This window comes from Elgaria multicarinata, chromosome 7, assembly GCF_023053635.1.
Source record: "Elgaria multicarinata webbii isolate HBS135686 ecotype San Diego chromosome 7, rElgMul1.1.pri, whole genome shotgun sequence".
NCBI classification, from domain to species: domain Eukaryota; kingdom Metazoa; phylum Chordata; class Lepidosauria; order Squamata; family Anguidae; genus Elgaria; species Elgaria multicarinata.
Genome location: NC_086177.1, coordinates 57,379,358 through 57,397,020, shown reverse-complemented (window position 1 = coordinate 57,397,020; position 17,663 = coordinate 57,379,358). Strand labels below are relative to the sequence as shown.

The 17,663-nt window shown below is 40.2% G+C and overlaps 1 protein-coding gene across 1 annotated transcript in view; it reads right to left on the bottom strand.

Annotated features, from left to right (window-relative positions):
* Positions 1-11,443, bottom strand: part of RBBP8 (RB binding protein 8, endonuclease) — a 36,554-nt gene extending 25,111 nt beyond the window's left edge. The window contains exons 1-3 of the mRNA XM_063130632.1: positions 11,300-11,443; positions 9,448-9,649; positions 4,023-4,065 (exon numbers count right to left, since the gene is read on the bottom strand). Of these exons, the coding sequence (XP_062986702.1) occupies positions 4,023-4,065; positions 9,448-9,559 (155 nt within the window). The 5' untranslated portion in view covers positions 9,560-9,649; positions 11,300-11,443. The remainder of the gene's footprint in view (positions 1-4,022; positions 4,066-9,447; positions 9,650-11,299) is intronic.
* Positions 11,444-17,663: the final 6,220 nt, after the last annotated feature.

The following is a 17,663-nucleotide window of genomic DNA, read 5'->3' as shown; positions in this document are numbered from 1 at the left end:
CATATTAGCTCAAAATTAACTTTCTTATTCTGTGACAAATTCCAGTATCTCAGGACAAAGATTACTACAACCACTAATAAACAAAATGTGTCATCTGCAACACAATACACAGCTTCATTGGCTTCCACTATATATAATATGAATTTCCCAAAGGGAGAGGGCAATTCTTGATGTAATACATAAGAGTGAAATGGTAGTATAGTACAACACAAGTAAATCTGTCAATAAGACTTTGCATTAGAAGTTTTCAGGACGGATTTAAATGCAGATGGTCAAACTACAGTGCAATCCTATGCATCTTTACTCAGAGGCCCCACTGTGTCGAATGATGCTTACTTCCATGTAAATGTAACAGGACTGCAGTCTTAATTTTTTATTATTACATTTATATCCTGCCTTTTTCCACCTCTTGTAAGGAGGTCTTCCTCCTCTCCATTACAGAATCAGAATAAGGATGCTGTTCTAGACATATAGATGGGAGCAAGGAAATAAGGAAATCAAAATAAGATGGGCTTTATAGAGCAGAGAGAACATGGCACAATATAGTCTGGAGCAAACTAAATATAATGGCGGCAGTTCTGTGTGTTTAAACAGAGTACTGGCCCAACCATAGAAAAAGGATGGGAGGGTGGGCCTGATACAGACAACAGAAGAGTGTGCAAGTTAAGAATGCAGAATCTTCTCAGCATGCCACTTACCTCTCTGCAGCTCCTCTGCCTAAGTAGCTCAAGGCTACATTTTTTGCCAATAGCTAATCTAACAGAAATTAGCTATTGAGAGAAGGAATGTTACTAACGGTTATTGCAAATACAGGAGGATAGTACTGAAGCAACACTAAGCAATAGCCACAGTTGATGTGGTACCTCCTTTCAAGTGCTGGATGATCAAGCTGTTAGGATGGCAGTCACTATATAAAGCAATTATTATAACCCAAAAAACTGGAACCTGTAATTTTCTAAACTTCCTTCAAAAGCTGTAGTTTAAGGGCTTGAGCTCCCACCTTAGCTATGAACACACTACTATGTTTGGACGATCGGAGAGGGAAAAGAAGCCACCATGGCATCTTTTCCCCGTTCCATCTGTTCCACGAACACAAATGCTATTTATATAATTTCCTGTGATGCTGTGCAGGTTGCCGTGTTTATTCATTTATTTCTTATATTTCTATACCACCCCATAGCCAAAGCTCTCTGCAGCGGGGGCAAGGCTGGATGCTTACCCACCCTACAAGCCATGGGTTGTAGGGCGGGTAAGAAGCCAGCCCCATTGTGCAAGGTTCAGATAACACAGCAAGCCTCACGGTGTTGTGGCTAATTACACAAATTTTGGTTACGCGTGCAACATGCACAGGGGTGGGGGAAGAAGCCATGGTGGCTTCTTTTCTCACTACAATTGTCAGAACCCGGCTGCTGAGTGGTCTTATCACTTTTCAAATCCTCACTTTTAATCAAGACATAATACTGGCCCACCTTACAGGGGAATTGCACTGGAGGCACTTTATACAGCAGTGCTATCCTGCTTTAGTTTACTAGAGGAAAACCTTTACAGCCCCAACATGTTCCACAATACTAACCCCTGTTTAGTAATTCTCCTCATGTGTAACTGCTGCATACACAAGGTGGGGGAAGTGGGAATAAGCCTCCACAAATAGAGGAGATTTTTCTGTGCAAACAGTTACCCTTCACATGTAGAGGGCAAAAAGAACAGGAGAGGGGCAGAGTTAGACCGCTCAGCTCCACTCCCATATATGGGAGAATGATTGAGTAAGGCTATAGGATTGTTACATCTAATTTCTGACATGAAAATGAAGGAGGTTAAGGTTATAAAAGCATGATTTCTGTATCTTAGTATACTATCATAGGAACTAGGCCAGTAATGAAGATTACTGCACTACATCAGAAATGCACAACTCTGTAACTCATCCAATGCAGCCAACTATCCAGGCTGTGAGCCTCCTGTTTTTGCTGCCTGGCTTGGGGAGGAAAAAAAAGTATGGGGGTTGCCAAGCACCTGGCAAGACATAATACATGGCTGAATGGTTATATTTGCCTTGGTGTGTCACAAACTGCACAGGACTATGGTAAATTATTGTATAATCTAGCACAGCCTTCCCCAAACTGGTGCCCTTCAAAAGTGTTGGAGTACAACAGCTCAAATACTTTCTTCTAAAGCTAAGCAGCAATGGAACTGATATTAAATGATGGCAGAAATCCTGTCCACACTTTACTGTGCATAAATTCCACTGAACTTACTGGGACATATTTCTGAATAAGCATGCTCAAGGTTAGGCAACATGCTGCAATCCTAAACATACTTACTAGGAGTATATCTCATTTAACACAGAGGATTTACCACTCCAGAAGAAACATGATTATGATCAGTTGACTAAAAGTGCGCTCGCATTCTAAGATAAAGAGCAAAAAGTGAAAAAAGGGAGAAAATAGTTTATGAGGGTCCTGATACCGCTTGACAAAACTGACTGGCTCTTTGGTTATGAAAATAGTCTTCCTAATGAATGGTCCCTGACCCTGCATTTACAAGACCATTAGTGTCAGCGTAGAACCAGGGTGCAGCATAAGGAGCTCATTGTCTGGCTGGTTATCAGCTCTGAAATATTAAACCTCAGGTATTCAAGAAGAGTTAGGGAGAACAAGAACTCCTATAGAAGTCTATTGTACCTACAGTGCAGTACTTGTACAGGAGGATAGCAAGCAATAATTAAGCCTTTTACCTTGGTATGTATTAAATCACAACAAAAAGTCATTAATAATACCCGTCTGCTACCAACTCTGAGCTAATCAAAGACAGAAGCTTTTTAACATGGACATGGAAACAAGAAAGTATATGCTACAATGTTATGACAACTGTCACCAAACAATCCCAAAGTCTAAATGGAAGTTACAGTACAAATGTTTTGGGTAACTCATATACAGACAGAAATGGGCATAGTAGATAATAACAGTTTCCACAGAAATATTAACAATCCTATCCAAGTTTACTTAGAAGTAAATTCAACAGAGCTCAATGGGACCCCCCCCCCGGGTAAATGTACAAAGTATCGCAGCTTAGGGAGTTATTCTGCAGGCACTAAGCTAAGCCAATCATTTAGGACTGGAACACCAAGGAATAAATGCAAAATTAGTAATAAAAGGATAAAATGAAAAGAAACATGGGGATATATCTACCAGTATGTAAACCCAGTATATTTAGAAGTATCATGTGAGGTACAACATAGTAGTGACAACAGCGCTCTGCTCTGCAAGCAGAAATATGGTTAGCTTGTATATTTGCATTATAGACATACAGTTAAAAATATAGTTAGGGAAAAATAAACTAAGTTTTAACAGTACATTTGAACTAGGGCCATGTAACAGATAAAATAAAAAAATGAACTTGAAATAATAGTATTACAAATCTGAAGAAATTTCAAAAAGATCTTCAGTGGGAAGACCCACATATATATTTGCAGGTTAAAGAAGAGCCATGCTGGATCAGACCAAGGGTCCATCTAGTCCAGCACTTCATTCACACAGTGGCCAGCTAGCCAGGAACCCACAAGCAGCACATGGGCAAAACAGCCCCCTCCCACCCATGTTCCCAGCAACTGGTGTATTTAGGCTTACTGCCTCTGAGGTTTGTGATACTGGAGTAGCACATAGCCATCAGGACTAGTAGTCATTGATAGCCTTCTCCTCCAGGAATTTATCCAACCCCCTTTTAAAGCCACCCAAATTGGTACCCATCATTACATTTTGTGGTAGCGAATTACATACTTTAACTATGCACTGTGTGAAGAACTATTTCACACAATCAGCTATCAAACAGCTTCATGGGATGACCTCAGGTTCTAGTATTATGAGAGAGGGAGAAAAATGTCTCCCTATCCACGTTCTCCACACCATGCATAATTTTGTACACCTCTAACATGTCTCCCTTACCCTCAGAAATTAAGACATTCAGGAATTAAGAAATGCACTTATTTCCATCTCAATCAATATTTTTTTGCATGACTGTATACTTACAAACACCGTTCTGCTTTCAGTTTGGAGATCTTTGACAATAATCCTAGGGAAGGAAAGACAGAAAAGCAAGGATTTCTCTTTTAAAATTCCATGACAAATTAAAGATGAAGAAGAATGACTTTGTATGGGTATGTGGAAACTTGGGTTACCAACAAATCACCCATGCACACATTTAGGGCTGAATTACATTTTTAAAAAAGTATTTAAGTCTTTATAGTTGCTTTTAAATTACTTCAGATCCTAAAACAGGTAGTGCTAAAGTAGTAAAACAAGTTAATTCACTAAAATACAACATTTTAAAGGTTAAACACAAACAACAAAATATATTAAAAAGATAAAATCAAAACATTCTTCAATTTCAGCTATCGACCAAATGTTTGTCTAAAGGTCTTTACTGCTCTCCTGAAAGCAGATGGATGTGATATACTCTAGATGAAAACAATTTTACAAGCAGGGAGCCACCACCAAAAGTCTCTCTATTCCCTGTAGAGGCCAATTTTACCTAAAATGATAAAGGAAGGGATACAACCGGGGTATCAGCCAAAAGTGATAAAAATCACTCTTTAGCCACAGCCTTCACCTGGGGATTCTAGGAGGAGGTCCAGATCTAAGACAATGCCTAAAGTACAAATGTCTTCCTTTGAAGTAAGTATGACCCTACCCAGGCCAGACTCCACCACTTGTCCAGTCAAAGGACTATCCACAAGCTAATCTGTCTTGACTGAATTGAGTTTCAGTTTCTTCACCCTCATCCAGCAGCCCTTCATGGCCAAGACTGGCACTCCCGATGGAAAGGAGAAACAATGAAGATGGTTGCAGAAACAATCTCCCATTTCACATCTCCTCTTGGTCATGGCTAAGACCCTGTCCCTTGGCAACCACAAATGTTTGGCCAGTTATTAAGGCTGGCTAAAATGTGTAGATTCCTGCCCTCACAATCAAGGCTGTCTCAGTCCTGAACCCTGCCCAGGAGTTCAATTGAAACAGGTCCACTTTTATTCAAAACTACCTCCAGCTGTTCAATACAATGATCTACTGGTTTGTTTTATTTAAGCAAATGCATCAAAATTTGGAAATGCTTCTGTTTGGAAAGCGTCATGCCAAAAATGAGTAGCATGGACCAGTATAAGACAAAGACAAAATAGAAAATGCATGAAAACCACTTCAAAAGAAAATCTGAAGAAAGCAGGAAAGGTCTACTGTTCTCTTACAAGCATACAGTAGCAGAAAGGCATTATGCTTGATCATGCAGATCAGACAAGAGAAGAGGTTTTTCTTCCTTAAAATGTGACGGCTATTCCACAAATCAGTTAGATATCTGGCATTAAGACCCCTATAAAGTGCTGCACTTTAATCCTTCTCCACACCCATCAGATGGAATGAGACTGCACAACAATGAAGCTCCTGTAAGAACAGGTAGTCTGTTTGGCACAGTATTTGGTACTGTAACACTAGCAACCTGAACTGCTACTGAAGCAACAGCGCTTAAAAGGCAATGCTATAATTATCACTACATCTGAATTCAGAAACAACTGAACTTACTAAGGTGTTTCAAAAATCTTTCTAGATTAATTTCAAGCATTTCATTAGAAATCTGGTATTGTCTGTTGAATATAAGCCAAAACATATATATATATATATGCTAACGTTACAAAAATCAATTTTTTAGCAGAGGACTAGAACCTTTACCTTTTCTCTACTACTTTCCTTCAGTAAAACAGACTGGGACATAATTAATCAAAGATGGAGTATTTGTGCTTAAACCAGATTAGTCCAAATGGGGTCATAGAGGTGAAATGGCTTAAGAGGCCCTGCCTTAAATTGCTGCTCTTCTCCCTTTCAACAAAATTTATGAGAACTCAGCCACTAAGTAGTTCACCAGAGAGCAAAATGAAGTAAAAGCATGAGGACAAGATTTACCATTATTTTATTTCTACACACAATTTTCATATGGGTTAAACTAAACTGAAACATACCCTAGGAAATGTTATACATGGGTCTCAAACAAAGTTAGTTGAACTCAGGACCCACTGAAATCAAGTTAGTTCAGCTAACTTAGTCTGTATCCAATCCTATGTTTACATAGGCTTTCATTTTTTGTCTATTTAGTTTAGATTGTCCGCACAAAATGTGGAGGGTTAACTGGTCAATGCTATGTGGGAACATTCACTGGGCAAATTGGAGGGTGAGAAGGGGGTTTGCTTACCATTCCCCATCCACCGATTCTCATCCAAAACCTCTAAGGGCTTCCCCCACCCACCCAGTTTGGCTTATTTCTCAAGAGCGGGCACAGGGTGGTGGGAGGTTGGAATACAGGAAAAACAGCCAAGTGAAGGGATTGCAGAAGAAGGGTTGAATGCCTCCCATGTCAATTCTGCCTTAAAAATCCTCCCATTACATTAGCATTATACAGTCAGATATAATATGTAGTTCCAGCCTAGCTTTTAGGGAAGCTTTTCATAGCCATTTTAATATCCTGTGCTTTTGTTCTGATAATCAGGCCTGCTAGTTCACCTGCAATAAGATCTATTTTTTCCAGTCTAAGGCACAGGAATGAACCAAAACAGAGAATAAACATGTGACCATTTGCAGCCATAATGAAGCTTGCATCTGAAGTAAAGACAGCCAGCAGCAAGCACAATATGCTATTTACTTGATCTGATTTTCTTAAACCATGTTCTGTTAAAACCTTAATAAAAATTAGATGACATAAAATGTCATCCTTTGTTTTCTTGGTAGCATAAGGCTGAGTCTTAGAGAAACCAAAAAGACACAGAAACCATAAGTAAGTGTCAGGCCCTTACTTTCCTGATTACAGTCTTATATAAGATATATTTTGCTGACATTTAGAATTAAAAATTCATGAGTCAGTTTTAATTCTTATTTATAGACTTCAGAAATAAGCGAAGTCCAGGCAAGTCTGTGTTTGATGTGTCTTAAATATCACCAGTTCTACTGGAGGATCCCCACCTTTTGCAAAACATCCTTCAGGCATGTCTTTGATGTAATCACACAAGATCTAACTTCACTAGGCATTGTGTAGAACACAGTAACAAAGGTTGAGGCAAGAAAAAATCTGCCTTATGGCAAGACTGTACTGACACACCTACAGCCAATCTTAACCTAGCTTATTCAAGGAGTCTCCTTGATTTTATTTGGATTTATTTCCAAGCATACATATCCTTAGGAATACAATTCTAATGTGTTTTGAAAGGTCATTCACAAGTTCCCCACCCCCCAAATTCTAATAAATAAATAAATTGAATTTTGTGCTAAACATTAAAGAGTCATTAGACAGCTTATTATTTTAAAACTAAGTTGTCTGTTATTTGGCTCCATGACATATAAGCACTCTGTAGATTGCCAAATTCTGTGCTGATGATGTCTCAGCATGTACCCTGCTGACGACATACCACCCACTGTAAAAATTCAGCTGAGGAACAAACTGAGCCAAGAGGTGTAGAGGTTATGTTGTTTTCATTTAGCATTTCATGCTAAAACATAATAAATTTAATAAATGTAATTTATGGCCTGGAATTTAAAATATTTCAGGTTTCCTGATGCTCTCCTCAGCAGTTACCTAAAATCAAGCAAGCTGCATCATAGTATGTTAACCAGGCTGCTTTAATTATTCTATGAGACAGTGCAAAACATTTCTGGATATCTCTTTGCCTCTTGGACCCTAGCCTTGCCCACTAATTTCATTGAACCATGGTTTCTGCAGCAGATAGCAGCATAATTGCAACAAATTCCTAATATTTGACTGTATCTGTTCCCTGATATAGGTTTGCCTGCCAAGTAAAGAATGGTATACTGCTGGTTGTCTTTCTGCCCACTGGGTCTTGATGTTACATGCTAGTATTGCTGGTGATCCTGGATATGAGTTGGGCAATTCTCTCAGCATTCAGAATGCAACTGCATGAAGACTCCTAGCTACTGCTCCCGTTGTGTGTCTATCATACATCCCAAGTTCTGAGACAAGTTCCTTAACATGGAGAACTGACTGGGACTGCAATCTTAAACACACTTACCAGGGAGTATGTCCAATTGAATACAGTGGGACTTGCTTCCAAGTTGGGACAGTTTGCATGTAACGACAGCCCATGGTTAAACAATCCATGGGCTGTCAAGGACAAGCAGAAAGAGCAGTCATCCTGCCTGCAGTGCAACAGCCTCTTCCGCTTTTAATCAACAACTTATGATCAGCTTGTTCATAGGTTAAGCATGACATGTGAACCAGGACCAATGAGTTTTTTTGGGATTAAACAACCCAGTGGGTTAACCCATGGTTTCTGTTGAGCCCTAAACAATTTATCAGTCCAGGTTCAAACATCATACTCAACAACTTAGAAATGGTCTGAATGTAGGTTATTGAGTAAAAGAGGAAGTGGTGGGCATGCAGGAGGCAGTGTGCTTGCTCTCTCCCGCTCATGCACAACAACCTATCGGTTGTTTAAAACATGGGTTGACTTTATGTGTGAATCAGATCATATGGTTATGCTGTGGGATTGGCTCCATTAGGGTCTCCATCACAGGAGTCTCTTGTGGTCTCGCTTTCATTTCTACCTTCCAAATATAAACAGCAATCAGAAGAGCTTACGTAGAACTCACTGGGCCTGATCAGACAACACACTAAGCCATGGTTAGGCCACTAACCCTTTTGCAGCAAATAATTAGTGAGCATGTTTAATCCATGGTTATGTAGCTACCATGGTTAGGAATAGTTCATACAACATGCTGAGTCATGGTTCACATGATACACTAAACCATAATGTTTAGCTCAAAATGCTTAACCACCGTGGCTTAGTATGTTGTCTAAACAGGGTCACTTATTCTTCTCTTGGATTTCGTCTGCTTAATTTCTCCACTAAAGGTACTTCACAGTGATGATTTAGATTGGAAACTATGTCATTAAACAAATTATTAAATCTACTTGACAGCTTATGATAAATATTCCAGCAAGAGTAAGACTGAAGGAGTTGTTTAGCTAAACTGGAAAAGATTAATTTTAATTGTCAGTGTTAAACACTATGATACGTCTTTGAAACTATAAAGTTCTACTTTGTGACTAAACATTCAAATAAGATAACCCCGTTTATTTGGAATGACTACATGACTGTCATCGTTATGTTCTCATGACATGTTTCCTGTATACGCAAGATACAAAAGTCAGCTGATCAGGAGCAAATTATGTTGTATTTGTTTGGTAAACACACAGAATTAATACTTTGACCCCAGCCACCTAAACAGATTCATAACTCAGAAAGGACTATTGAAGTGAATAAGCCAGTATAACTTTTCTCTTGGCATTACAGTGTTTTTATTCTTTAAAATTAGTGCAGCTCCTAAGACTGCTAATTCAGGAATGGTTCTTGGGAGTATTCTGTCAATCACTAGATATAGAGATCAATAACCATAATATTACCTTTTACTTCTTTATCATGACATTCCTTCAGTTTGGACCAGAGATCCTTGAAGTAGTCAGCAGTAGGTTCTGCAGAGTTGGGACTTCCACAGCTTCCTCCAGAAGCACTCATTTTATCTTCTTGTGTCCAGTTTTTCAGTTGTTTTCTGAAGTCTTGCTGTTTTGACACTCTTTTAGGTTTACATTACAGACAACTGGATTTCTGCAATGACAAATTGACAATGTTTATAGTATATTTATCCAAGTATGACTTGCAACAGTGGATGAAACACTTTGCTATTTTCAGGTCTGGGCAAAACTATTAAGAGTTTCATGAAACTCTTTTTTAAAAACAACAAAAGCAAAGAACAACCATTGGGAATCTGCTTCCCCCCACCCTCACAAAATCTCTCAAGCTGAGTTTTTTTCCCCAGCAAAGGAAATTATATAGGGCTATATTTTATATGCATACATAGAGACATTTGAATAGCCTGCATACAAATACAGAACATATCTATTAGGTTAATGCTATGTGGCACAAGTTACAAGTAGAATTTCAAAGTAGTTTCAAGTTTCAAGTATATGACATGCAATTCAACTTTAGTTATCGATTCATACTGATGAGTGACTGAGTTGAGAATTGATACATATGCTCATTGGTGGACATACTTCACTTGTGCCATGTGTCTTTGAAACACACTACCCAGTGATATTATCAACATTTTTAAGGGTTCTTCCAGGTGAGGCTTTTATTTTTCAATCTTCCTGCATTTTATTATGCAGGAAGATTGTAAAATAAAAGCCTCACCTGGAAGAACCTTTAAAAATGTTGTCCATACATCATCATATTCCATTTGTTGCCCTGACATATTTTCCCACTGCTTCTTGAGTCATTTTTCTTATCACAAACAAAACTCCATTAAGGAGGGAAAGATGGAGCAGCTGAACAATGCTTTTAGATTGGTAGCACTTGGAGCCATCCATCTGGAAATACCGTAAGGCAGCCTTCTCCAACTTGATGCCCTCCAGGTGGTTTGAACTACAACTCCCAGAATTCCTGACCATTTTACCAGGTTGGGGGAAGCTGCCCTTAGACACTTATTTTAATAGTATCTAAGTACAATTTCCTGATACTTCATAAATGGATATTTAAAATCTAAATACTTTAGAGCTGGGATTAGCAATGCAGTACTCATGAGCACCAGACTGCTTCACTAAGCATAATCCTCCACCAAGGCCCCCTGCACCTCCTGATTATTTTTTTTAAAAAAGGGGGGGGGAGATACTTAGGGTAAGTATAGAGGGCTGGGGAAACCAGCAAGTAGGCTTAGGAGGAAAAGAGGGGAGCTGGAAAGCCAACAGGGAGGAGCCATGTGGGAGGAGAGGTGTTCTTGTGTGATGAATGAATAGCTTATGTGACTATCTGTTGTGTATATAAGAGAGAGAGGGGGTGGGGAGAGAGTTTAAGAGTGCTTCCGAAGGAAGGGATAGTGTGTGTGTTTTGGAGTATTCCTGAAAATGAGCCATTTTTTTGACAGTGCCCCAGATACTCTTTCAAAAATCCAGATGTGCCCACAGGCCTGAAAAGGTTGGAGAACGCTGCTTAAGAGAGATTCATTTCAGTATAAAATTTCTTCCCAAGATACAAATACATAGCTGTCATAAGCATAGAAGAGTTATCTTTTAACCATGATGATGTATTCATCTTTCGGTGGCTACAATGATACACAATGTTAATGACTTGTCCCATCCCCTTCATTTCACTCACTGAGCTCCCAAGCCTTTAGCAAATTCCAGAGAGATAACCATCTTACAATGCGATCGTATACATGTCTACTCAGAATTAAGCTCCATTGAGTTCAATGGGACTTACTTTCAGGTAAGCCTGTATAAGGATCGCAGCCTTAGTCTATTCAAGTTTCATGGCGCCACAAGACTCCTCTTTGGTTCAGCATATTTTGCGACAGAAGCCGTTTCCTACATTGAGATGAGAAATTCTTCAAAGAAATTCTTCCGTCGTGGAGCTGTTAAAGGCACAGGAGCCTGCCGGAAAAAGGAAAGAAAGCCTCGGTGTGACATAGGGCAGACACACCCCCAGAAAGCACAGAACACCCCCTCAGAGTTTGAAAAGAGCGGCTTTTTCAAAAGGCTGAAAGGAAGAGGAGGATCCTGTTTTCAGCTCAGGCACAACAGGGCGCGCTTTCCCTGCCTCGCTCCCTCACTTAACTCTCAAAGGGCTCTTGGATCAATTGCAAAACCAAAATCGGGGCGGCTTGTTTTTAATTATTATTTTTGCCGGTTACGGGTGGGCGGCCGTGTTGGTGTCCGGCTGGAAGAGCAGCGAGGGAGAGGACAGCTTTTACCTCAGACAAAGGGCTGAGAAGGAGGAATGGATCTCCGCGGATTAATCCGGAAGGCTGTGGAAGGACCCAGGAAGACGAGGCAATGCCGGGAAGCGCGCTGAGGAAGAGACTCGCTCACGGCGGCGCTACCAGCACCCGCGGCTCAGTCCCGTGTCAGGGGGTCGTGTGGGAAAGCCCCTGAGGAAGGTGGACGAGAGAGAGAGAGAGAGAGAAAGAAAGAGGGCATGTTATTACCTGGGGCGGCGGCGTCAGCAGCAGCAGCAGCAGCTGGCTGCTTACTCGTGCTCTGGCTCCCTCGCCCAGCTTTGTTCAAGATAAGCCGCAGGAAAGAGAAACAGAAAGCGGGAGAAAGACGACTTTTATTTTTCGCCGACCGACAAGTAAAGTGTGATTTCCCCCCTCACACACCTCGGCTCAATTTGCGACGGGAGAGAGACCAGTTTGGTGGAGGAGCTTTTGGCGGGACGGAGCTGCCCCTGGTGGTCGGAGGCTGTGTTGGTTGGCGACTGCTGCTGCCGGCCTCCGAGGGGGAGCTTGCCAGGAGGGACTCCTCTCTCCCCCCCCCTCTCTTTCTCTTCTTGGTCTGTGGGTTGATTGCTTACTAACAGAGCTTAATTTGAGCCATAAGATGGCCGTGTGAAGTCACAATAGAGAAGATTTTCCCAAATAGGAAGATCAGCCCCAAATAATTTCATACCCTCTCACCCACACTATCAAAACATAAAAAACACTCTTTCCCTCTCAGGATCAACTGTCCCCAATACACACACTCCTCTCTTCTAGATCATCCCAAACTTTTTCTCATACACACCCTAAAACCCTCATCCATCCACAGATACAACCACACAAGCCATTTCATCTATCTTTCACCCCCCCTCTTCCTCCCACATGATCAGTTACCAGCTACTCCCACAGGCTTTTACTTTCCCTGCCCAGTTTCCCAGCCCCCTCTCACTAGCTTGCTCAGCTGACTTTCCTCTTTTCCTCCAAAATTTATTTTTTTAATTACATCCCACTTATATGCAATTAATGATGTAATTGTATGTGATTCATAGTGCATGAAAAGAAATTGGAGAATGCTGAAGAAAATACTTTGGGCTTGGAACCATTCTTATGATTTATACAGGCTTTATCTAGTGTTGCAGCCCAGACATGTATTTTTGCAGGAAGTTTAGCCTAATATCTAACCTATGTGCCACTGCCAGTGCACATCATGGAATAGGATGAGGTTACAATACTACTTTATTTTAGCGCTGGTGCAGTACAATCCAGAACATGTTTACTCAGGAGTAAGTTCCACTGAACTCAGCAGGACTTAGTATGTGTATTTAGGTGGTGTATACTTAGGCTGTGATCCTATTTCAGCCAGAGTTTCTAAACTGCAGGAGTTTTAAACAGTAATAACTTCAGTGATATTATATCTGACTTGCACTACAATATGTAAGTTCAAAATGAGGTAATGAATACTACTGAAAAGAACGTTCTCAATGAATTCAAAGTAGATGTTGAAGTTTACTACAGTATATGTCATTCATTCAGAAGGAGTAAACACCCACACCTAAACAATAAAACTGTGGGAAAAGGACTAGCATTGTAGCATCTGAAGATTGTCAAGCATCTCCATGAACTCATAGCCAAATATTAATACTGTACTTAACACATTAATGGTGGATGGAGAATATAACTAACAGAGACCTTACTTGTTTACATGTTTACATTTGCTGTTCTAAAACTGTTACAGTTTTACAGTGTTACAGGCAGCTGGACAACCATCTGTCAGGGATGCTTTAGGGTGAATTCCTGCATTGAGCAGGAGGTTGGACTCGATGGCCTTGTAGGCCCCTTCCAACTCTGCTATTCTATGATTCTATTATCCTTGTTGTTCAAGAAGACCTACTTGCTAGGTAATTTATCAAGCTGATTATTAAATTGCAAACATAATGATTCCCATAAGACTTGTACTGTATCAGAAGTTTCATTGTCACTTGAATATTGAGTTATTTCCAGAACTGAATACAATTATTCATATATCTAAATATTTTTTGAACAAAACCACTAACAATTGCATGTCTATTCAGAAGCTAAACTCATTGAGTTCAATGGGACTTACTCCTGGGTAAGTGTGTATAGGATTGCAGCCTAAGCAAGTTTATAAGTAAATATGAATCTGAAGCTTGTAATCATACCAGTCCTCCCTTGAAGTGATACTGAAAAACTCTTGTGTTACATGCATTAGCAGTTTCTTGTAACATACTTCTCTCCTGGGCAGAGGTTCAGTTCTTTCTCTTTGAGACATCAGTTCTTTCTCTTTGAGACATGTGCTTCATAAAGCAGTGCTAAGGAATAAATATGATTGGTGTGGGACTATCAATTGGATTCCTCAGTTCTTCTGTGGCTGTCGATTCTCAATACTAAAGTCTTGGGGCTCATCTACAGCAAGCTGGATATTCCACTATGAAAGTAGTATGAAAGCGGTATATAAAAGGCAGGAGCCATACTATTGCTTTATAGCGGCATTGAAGTGCACTGCAAGATCTACACTACTGCTTTATAATGGTACTGAAGTACACTGATGGGCCATGACACATCTACACCAAGCAGGATATAACACTATGAAAGCAGTATAAAAGTGGTATATGGTATGTGTCAATGGGCTCCAACAGTTATCAGTGCACTTCAATACCGCTATAAAGCAGTAGTGTGGCTCCTGCCTTTTATACACCACTTTCATACCACTTTCATAGTGGAATATCCAGCTTGCTGTAGATGAGCCCTTGGTCTTATGAACTATAAAACCTGCGGCCTTTCTGGAATCTCTGCTCTGCTCAGCCTGTTTCCATAAAAGTTGAACTCTAGAGGCTTGTATTGGAAGCTTTGTGCCCCAAAGAACAGTCTCCTAACATGAATACAGACAAAGAATTCCAGTGCATATGAGATTCCTTTCTTTTCTTTTTTCTTTTTGCAGGTTAGCTTTCTATATGAGCTGCAACCCTGCACTTGGTTAGGCTGTTAAAATCCCTTTGAAATTGGTTCTACCTATGTCCAGCATTAGAGCACTAGACAATTGTTAACACAACTCGGCTCTAAAATAATAAATGAAAATGCTCTTTGTAACTATGTTATGTAATTGTCACTTGATCCAGGCTATGCTCCCAATAATATTTTTAAAGGCGCAATCCGAAGTATAGTCAGACAGAAAAAAAGTCCTACAACTCCAGCATGGCCCAGTCAGGCACGCTGGGAGTTATAGGGCTTTATCTGTCTAAACATGCATAGGATTGCACCTTAAGTCTATTTCTACTTAGACCTTTAAATTAAACAGCATTAAAGGAATCAGTATGGAGCAGTAATAACTTAGGCCAGTACTAAACTCTTTGGGCAGTATCCAATGTCAGTTCTACTTAGAGTAGACCCATTGAAATGCAAAGTTTAAGTTAGTCCTATTCTAAGTAGGCCTATCACTGGATACTACTCTTTATATATCATTCTCCTCTGTATCTTCAGATTTCAGGGAAAATTTGCATAAATTCCAATTTAACCAGGGACAATCACTTATGATAACTGTTCCTGACAATCACTGTCCCCATTTTGCCTTTAAAAAAAATATTAGTGTGATTTGCATCAGTACTTTTTGTCAGGATTTAAATCCTTCCCTTACATTGCTAATAAGTAGCAGAGGGCTCACAGCTCAGTAGCAGAGCACATGTGCAAAAGGTCTTGGGTTTAATTTGTGGCATCTAGTTAAAGAAAGCAAGTGCTGGATAGCCACTGTCAATCAGAACAGCCAGTATTGGAATGGACAAGTAATCTGGTATTGTATAAGGCAGTTTCATATGTTTCAAGTTGATATCTGAATGAAAGGGGACAGATACATCGTGTCTGTAGTGCACATGAAAACGAAGGTATTGTATTGTGCAGAGTCTGGTATTTCAATCATTGCAATTGGCGAAGTTCATTTTGAACTGTTTATAGTTTAAAATAATAATGGTATAAATCCAATGTTACGTGGGTGAACCTCTCCCCTCCTTCCCTCTGCACACCTTCCATATCTTCTGGAGGGTCTCCTAATTCTCTGGAGCAAATATGGAAGGTGCACCTAAAGTGTGTGTGAGATTTGATCTGTCAGTGGTGTCTGTTCTGCAGGTGGAAGGATACTATTGGATACAACCCATTGTTTTTTCTAGTATCTTCTCTATTCTGGGTGGAAAGCAGCTTGAATGGTAGACAATGGGAAACTATCTTTAAGAAAATCATTTGATATTCTTACAGGAATCCAAACAAGCGTCCAAGGAATCCCAGTGTTTTCCGGAACATAATTTGAAAACCACTTCAGTAGGGTACCTTTTGGTAACCTGACCCCCTGTGATTATTATGGAAGGCATTCATGGAAACACAATAGGGTGGGAATGAAATATGTGGATGATTATAACACAATTTTCTCTGTGTGAGAAGAACTACAGAAATGATTAAATTGGAACTTTGATCCTAAAGACTCTGATCCTAAAGAACTATTACTGTTTCCATGTTAATTAGAATCTAGGGTCAATTATCTCATTTTTTTATCATAATCAGTAATGTTAAATAATTTATTTATTTCTTGGTCCTCATATCATGTTCCCCATGTCCTTTTCAATACAGAAGAGGTGAATGCCAAAATATTTCGTTTGTTGCTATGAATAGGGCAGTATTAAACATTTTCCTTCAGGTGAGTCCAAAAGTATGTTTCTATCCAGAGGGAATCCTGTCTTTTTGAAACAGCATCACAACCCTCATATGCTACATTACAAACAACTTTCCACACTGCTGAATTTCAGAATGAACTTTATCTGTCGTGCGGGGAGCTGTTGCTTTTAAAAAAATTCAACCCTGGGTACACAGGTCATTCCATGGTTTTCTGCACTAGGGTCATAATGTTGAAACCAATGCTGAGCTGACATATTGGCACATGAGACAATAAATCCAAACTATTCATTTGTTTTCTGTGTTGACCTAACAAACACAAAGTTTATTTTGTAAACTGTAAATTTTGCACAACAGCTTGTAACGGCAGGTACATATGGTCATTTAAAAAACATAGATGTAAAATATCTAATAAATTAGATCACTTGTAATTTGCTGTCCTTTAAAGGTACCCACAATCTGCTGCCTAGGCAGCCATTTCAGTATCTGCTTCTTCAGAGAACTGGGCCTTAGCTAGATCTACCTGTTATTGCACGATGGAGAAGTGAAGATCTTGTGATGTTTTTATCGCGAGATCTCCCCTCTGTTCACATGCGGCACGTGATGACCTCAGAGGGAGAGGCGTCGCGCCTGCCATTTTTATTTTTAAAGAGACCCGAGCGCTTGTGCACAGAAGGTAAGAATTATTTTCCCCGCTCACCCCACCCCACCCCCAATGGGCGCAGAGCTCCTGAGGAACTTTGTGCCCTGTGTGTGGGTCCCGGCTCCTTGCAAGGAACCGTGAGGAGCTGGGACAAACCGTGGCGCCCAGCCACACATTCCGCGGTCTCGGGCTCAGCCCAAGACTGCGGAAAAACCAGGCCTAAAGGGTAGGGTGAGATCCCGGGGAAAGGAAGGAATCATCCCTCCCTGATCCTGGGATCCCCTGTGCGTCATGTGGATGCACAGGAACGATCCTGGGGATCGGCCCAGGATTTCGCCCCATGTAGCTATGGCCCTGGTCTTGAATAGTTCTTGATTAATGCTTAGAAATTAAATATTCAAAAAAATCTTTTCAATAAACAAACAAAAATTACATCCGAAGTTCTATTACTTAGTGATCATTTTATATCAAGTGTGACTAAGGGTGTTCATATGCATGTTTAGACATTAAAAACTCCTACAAGTCCCAGCAAGCCCCAGACATAGTTGTCT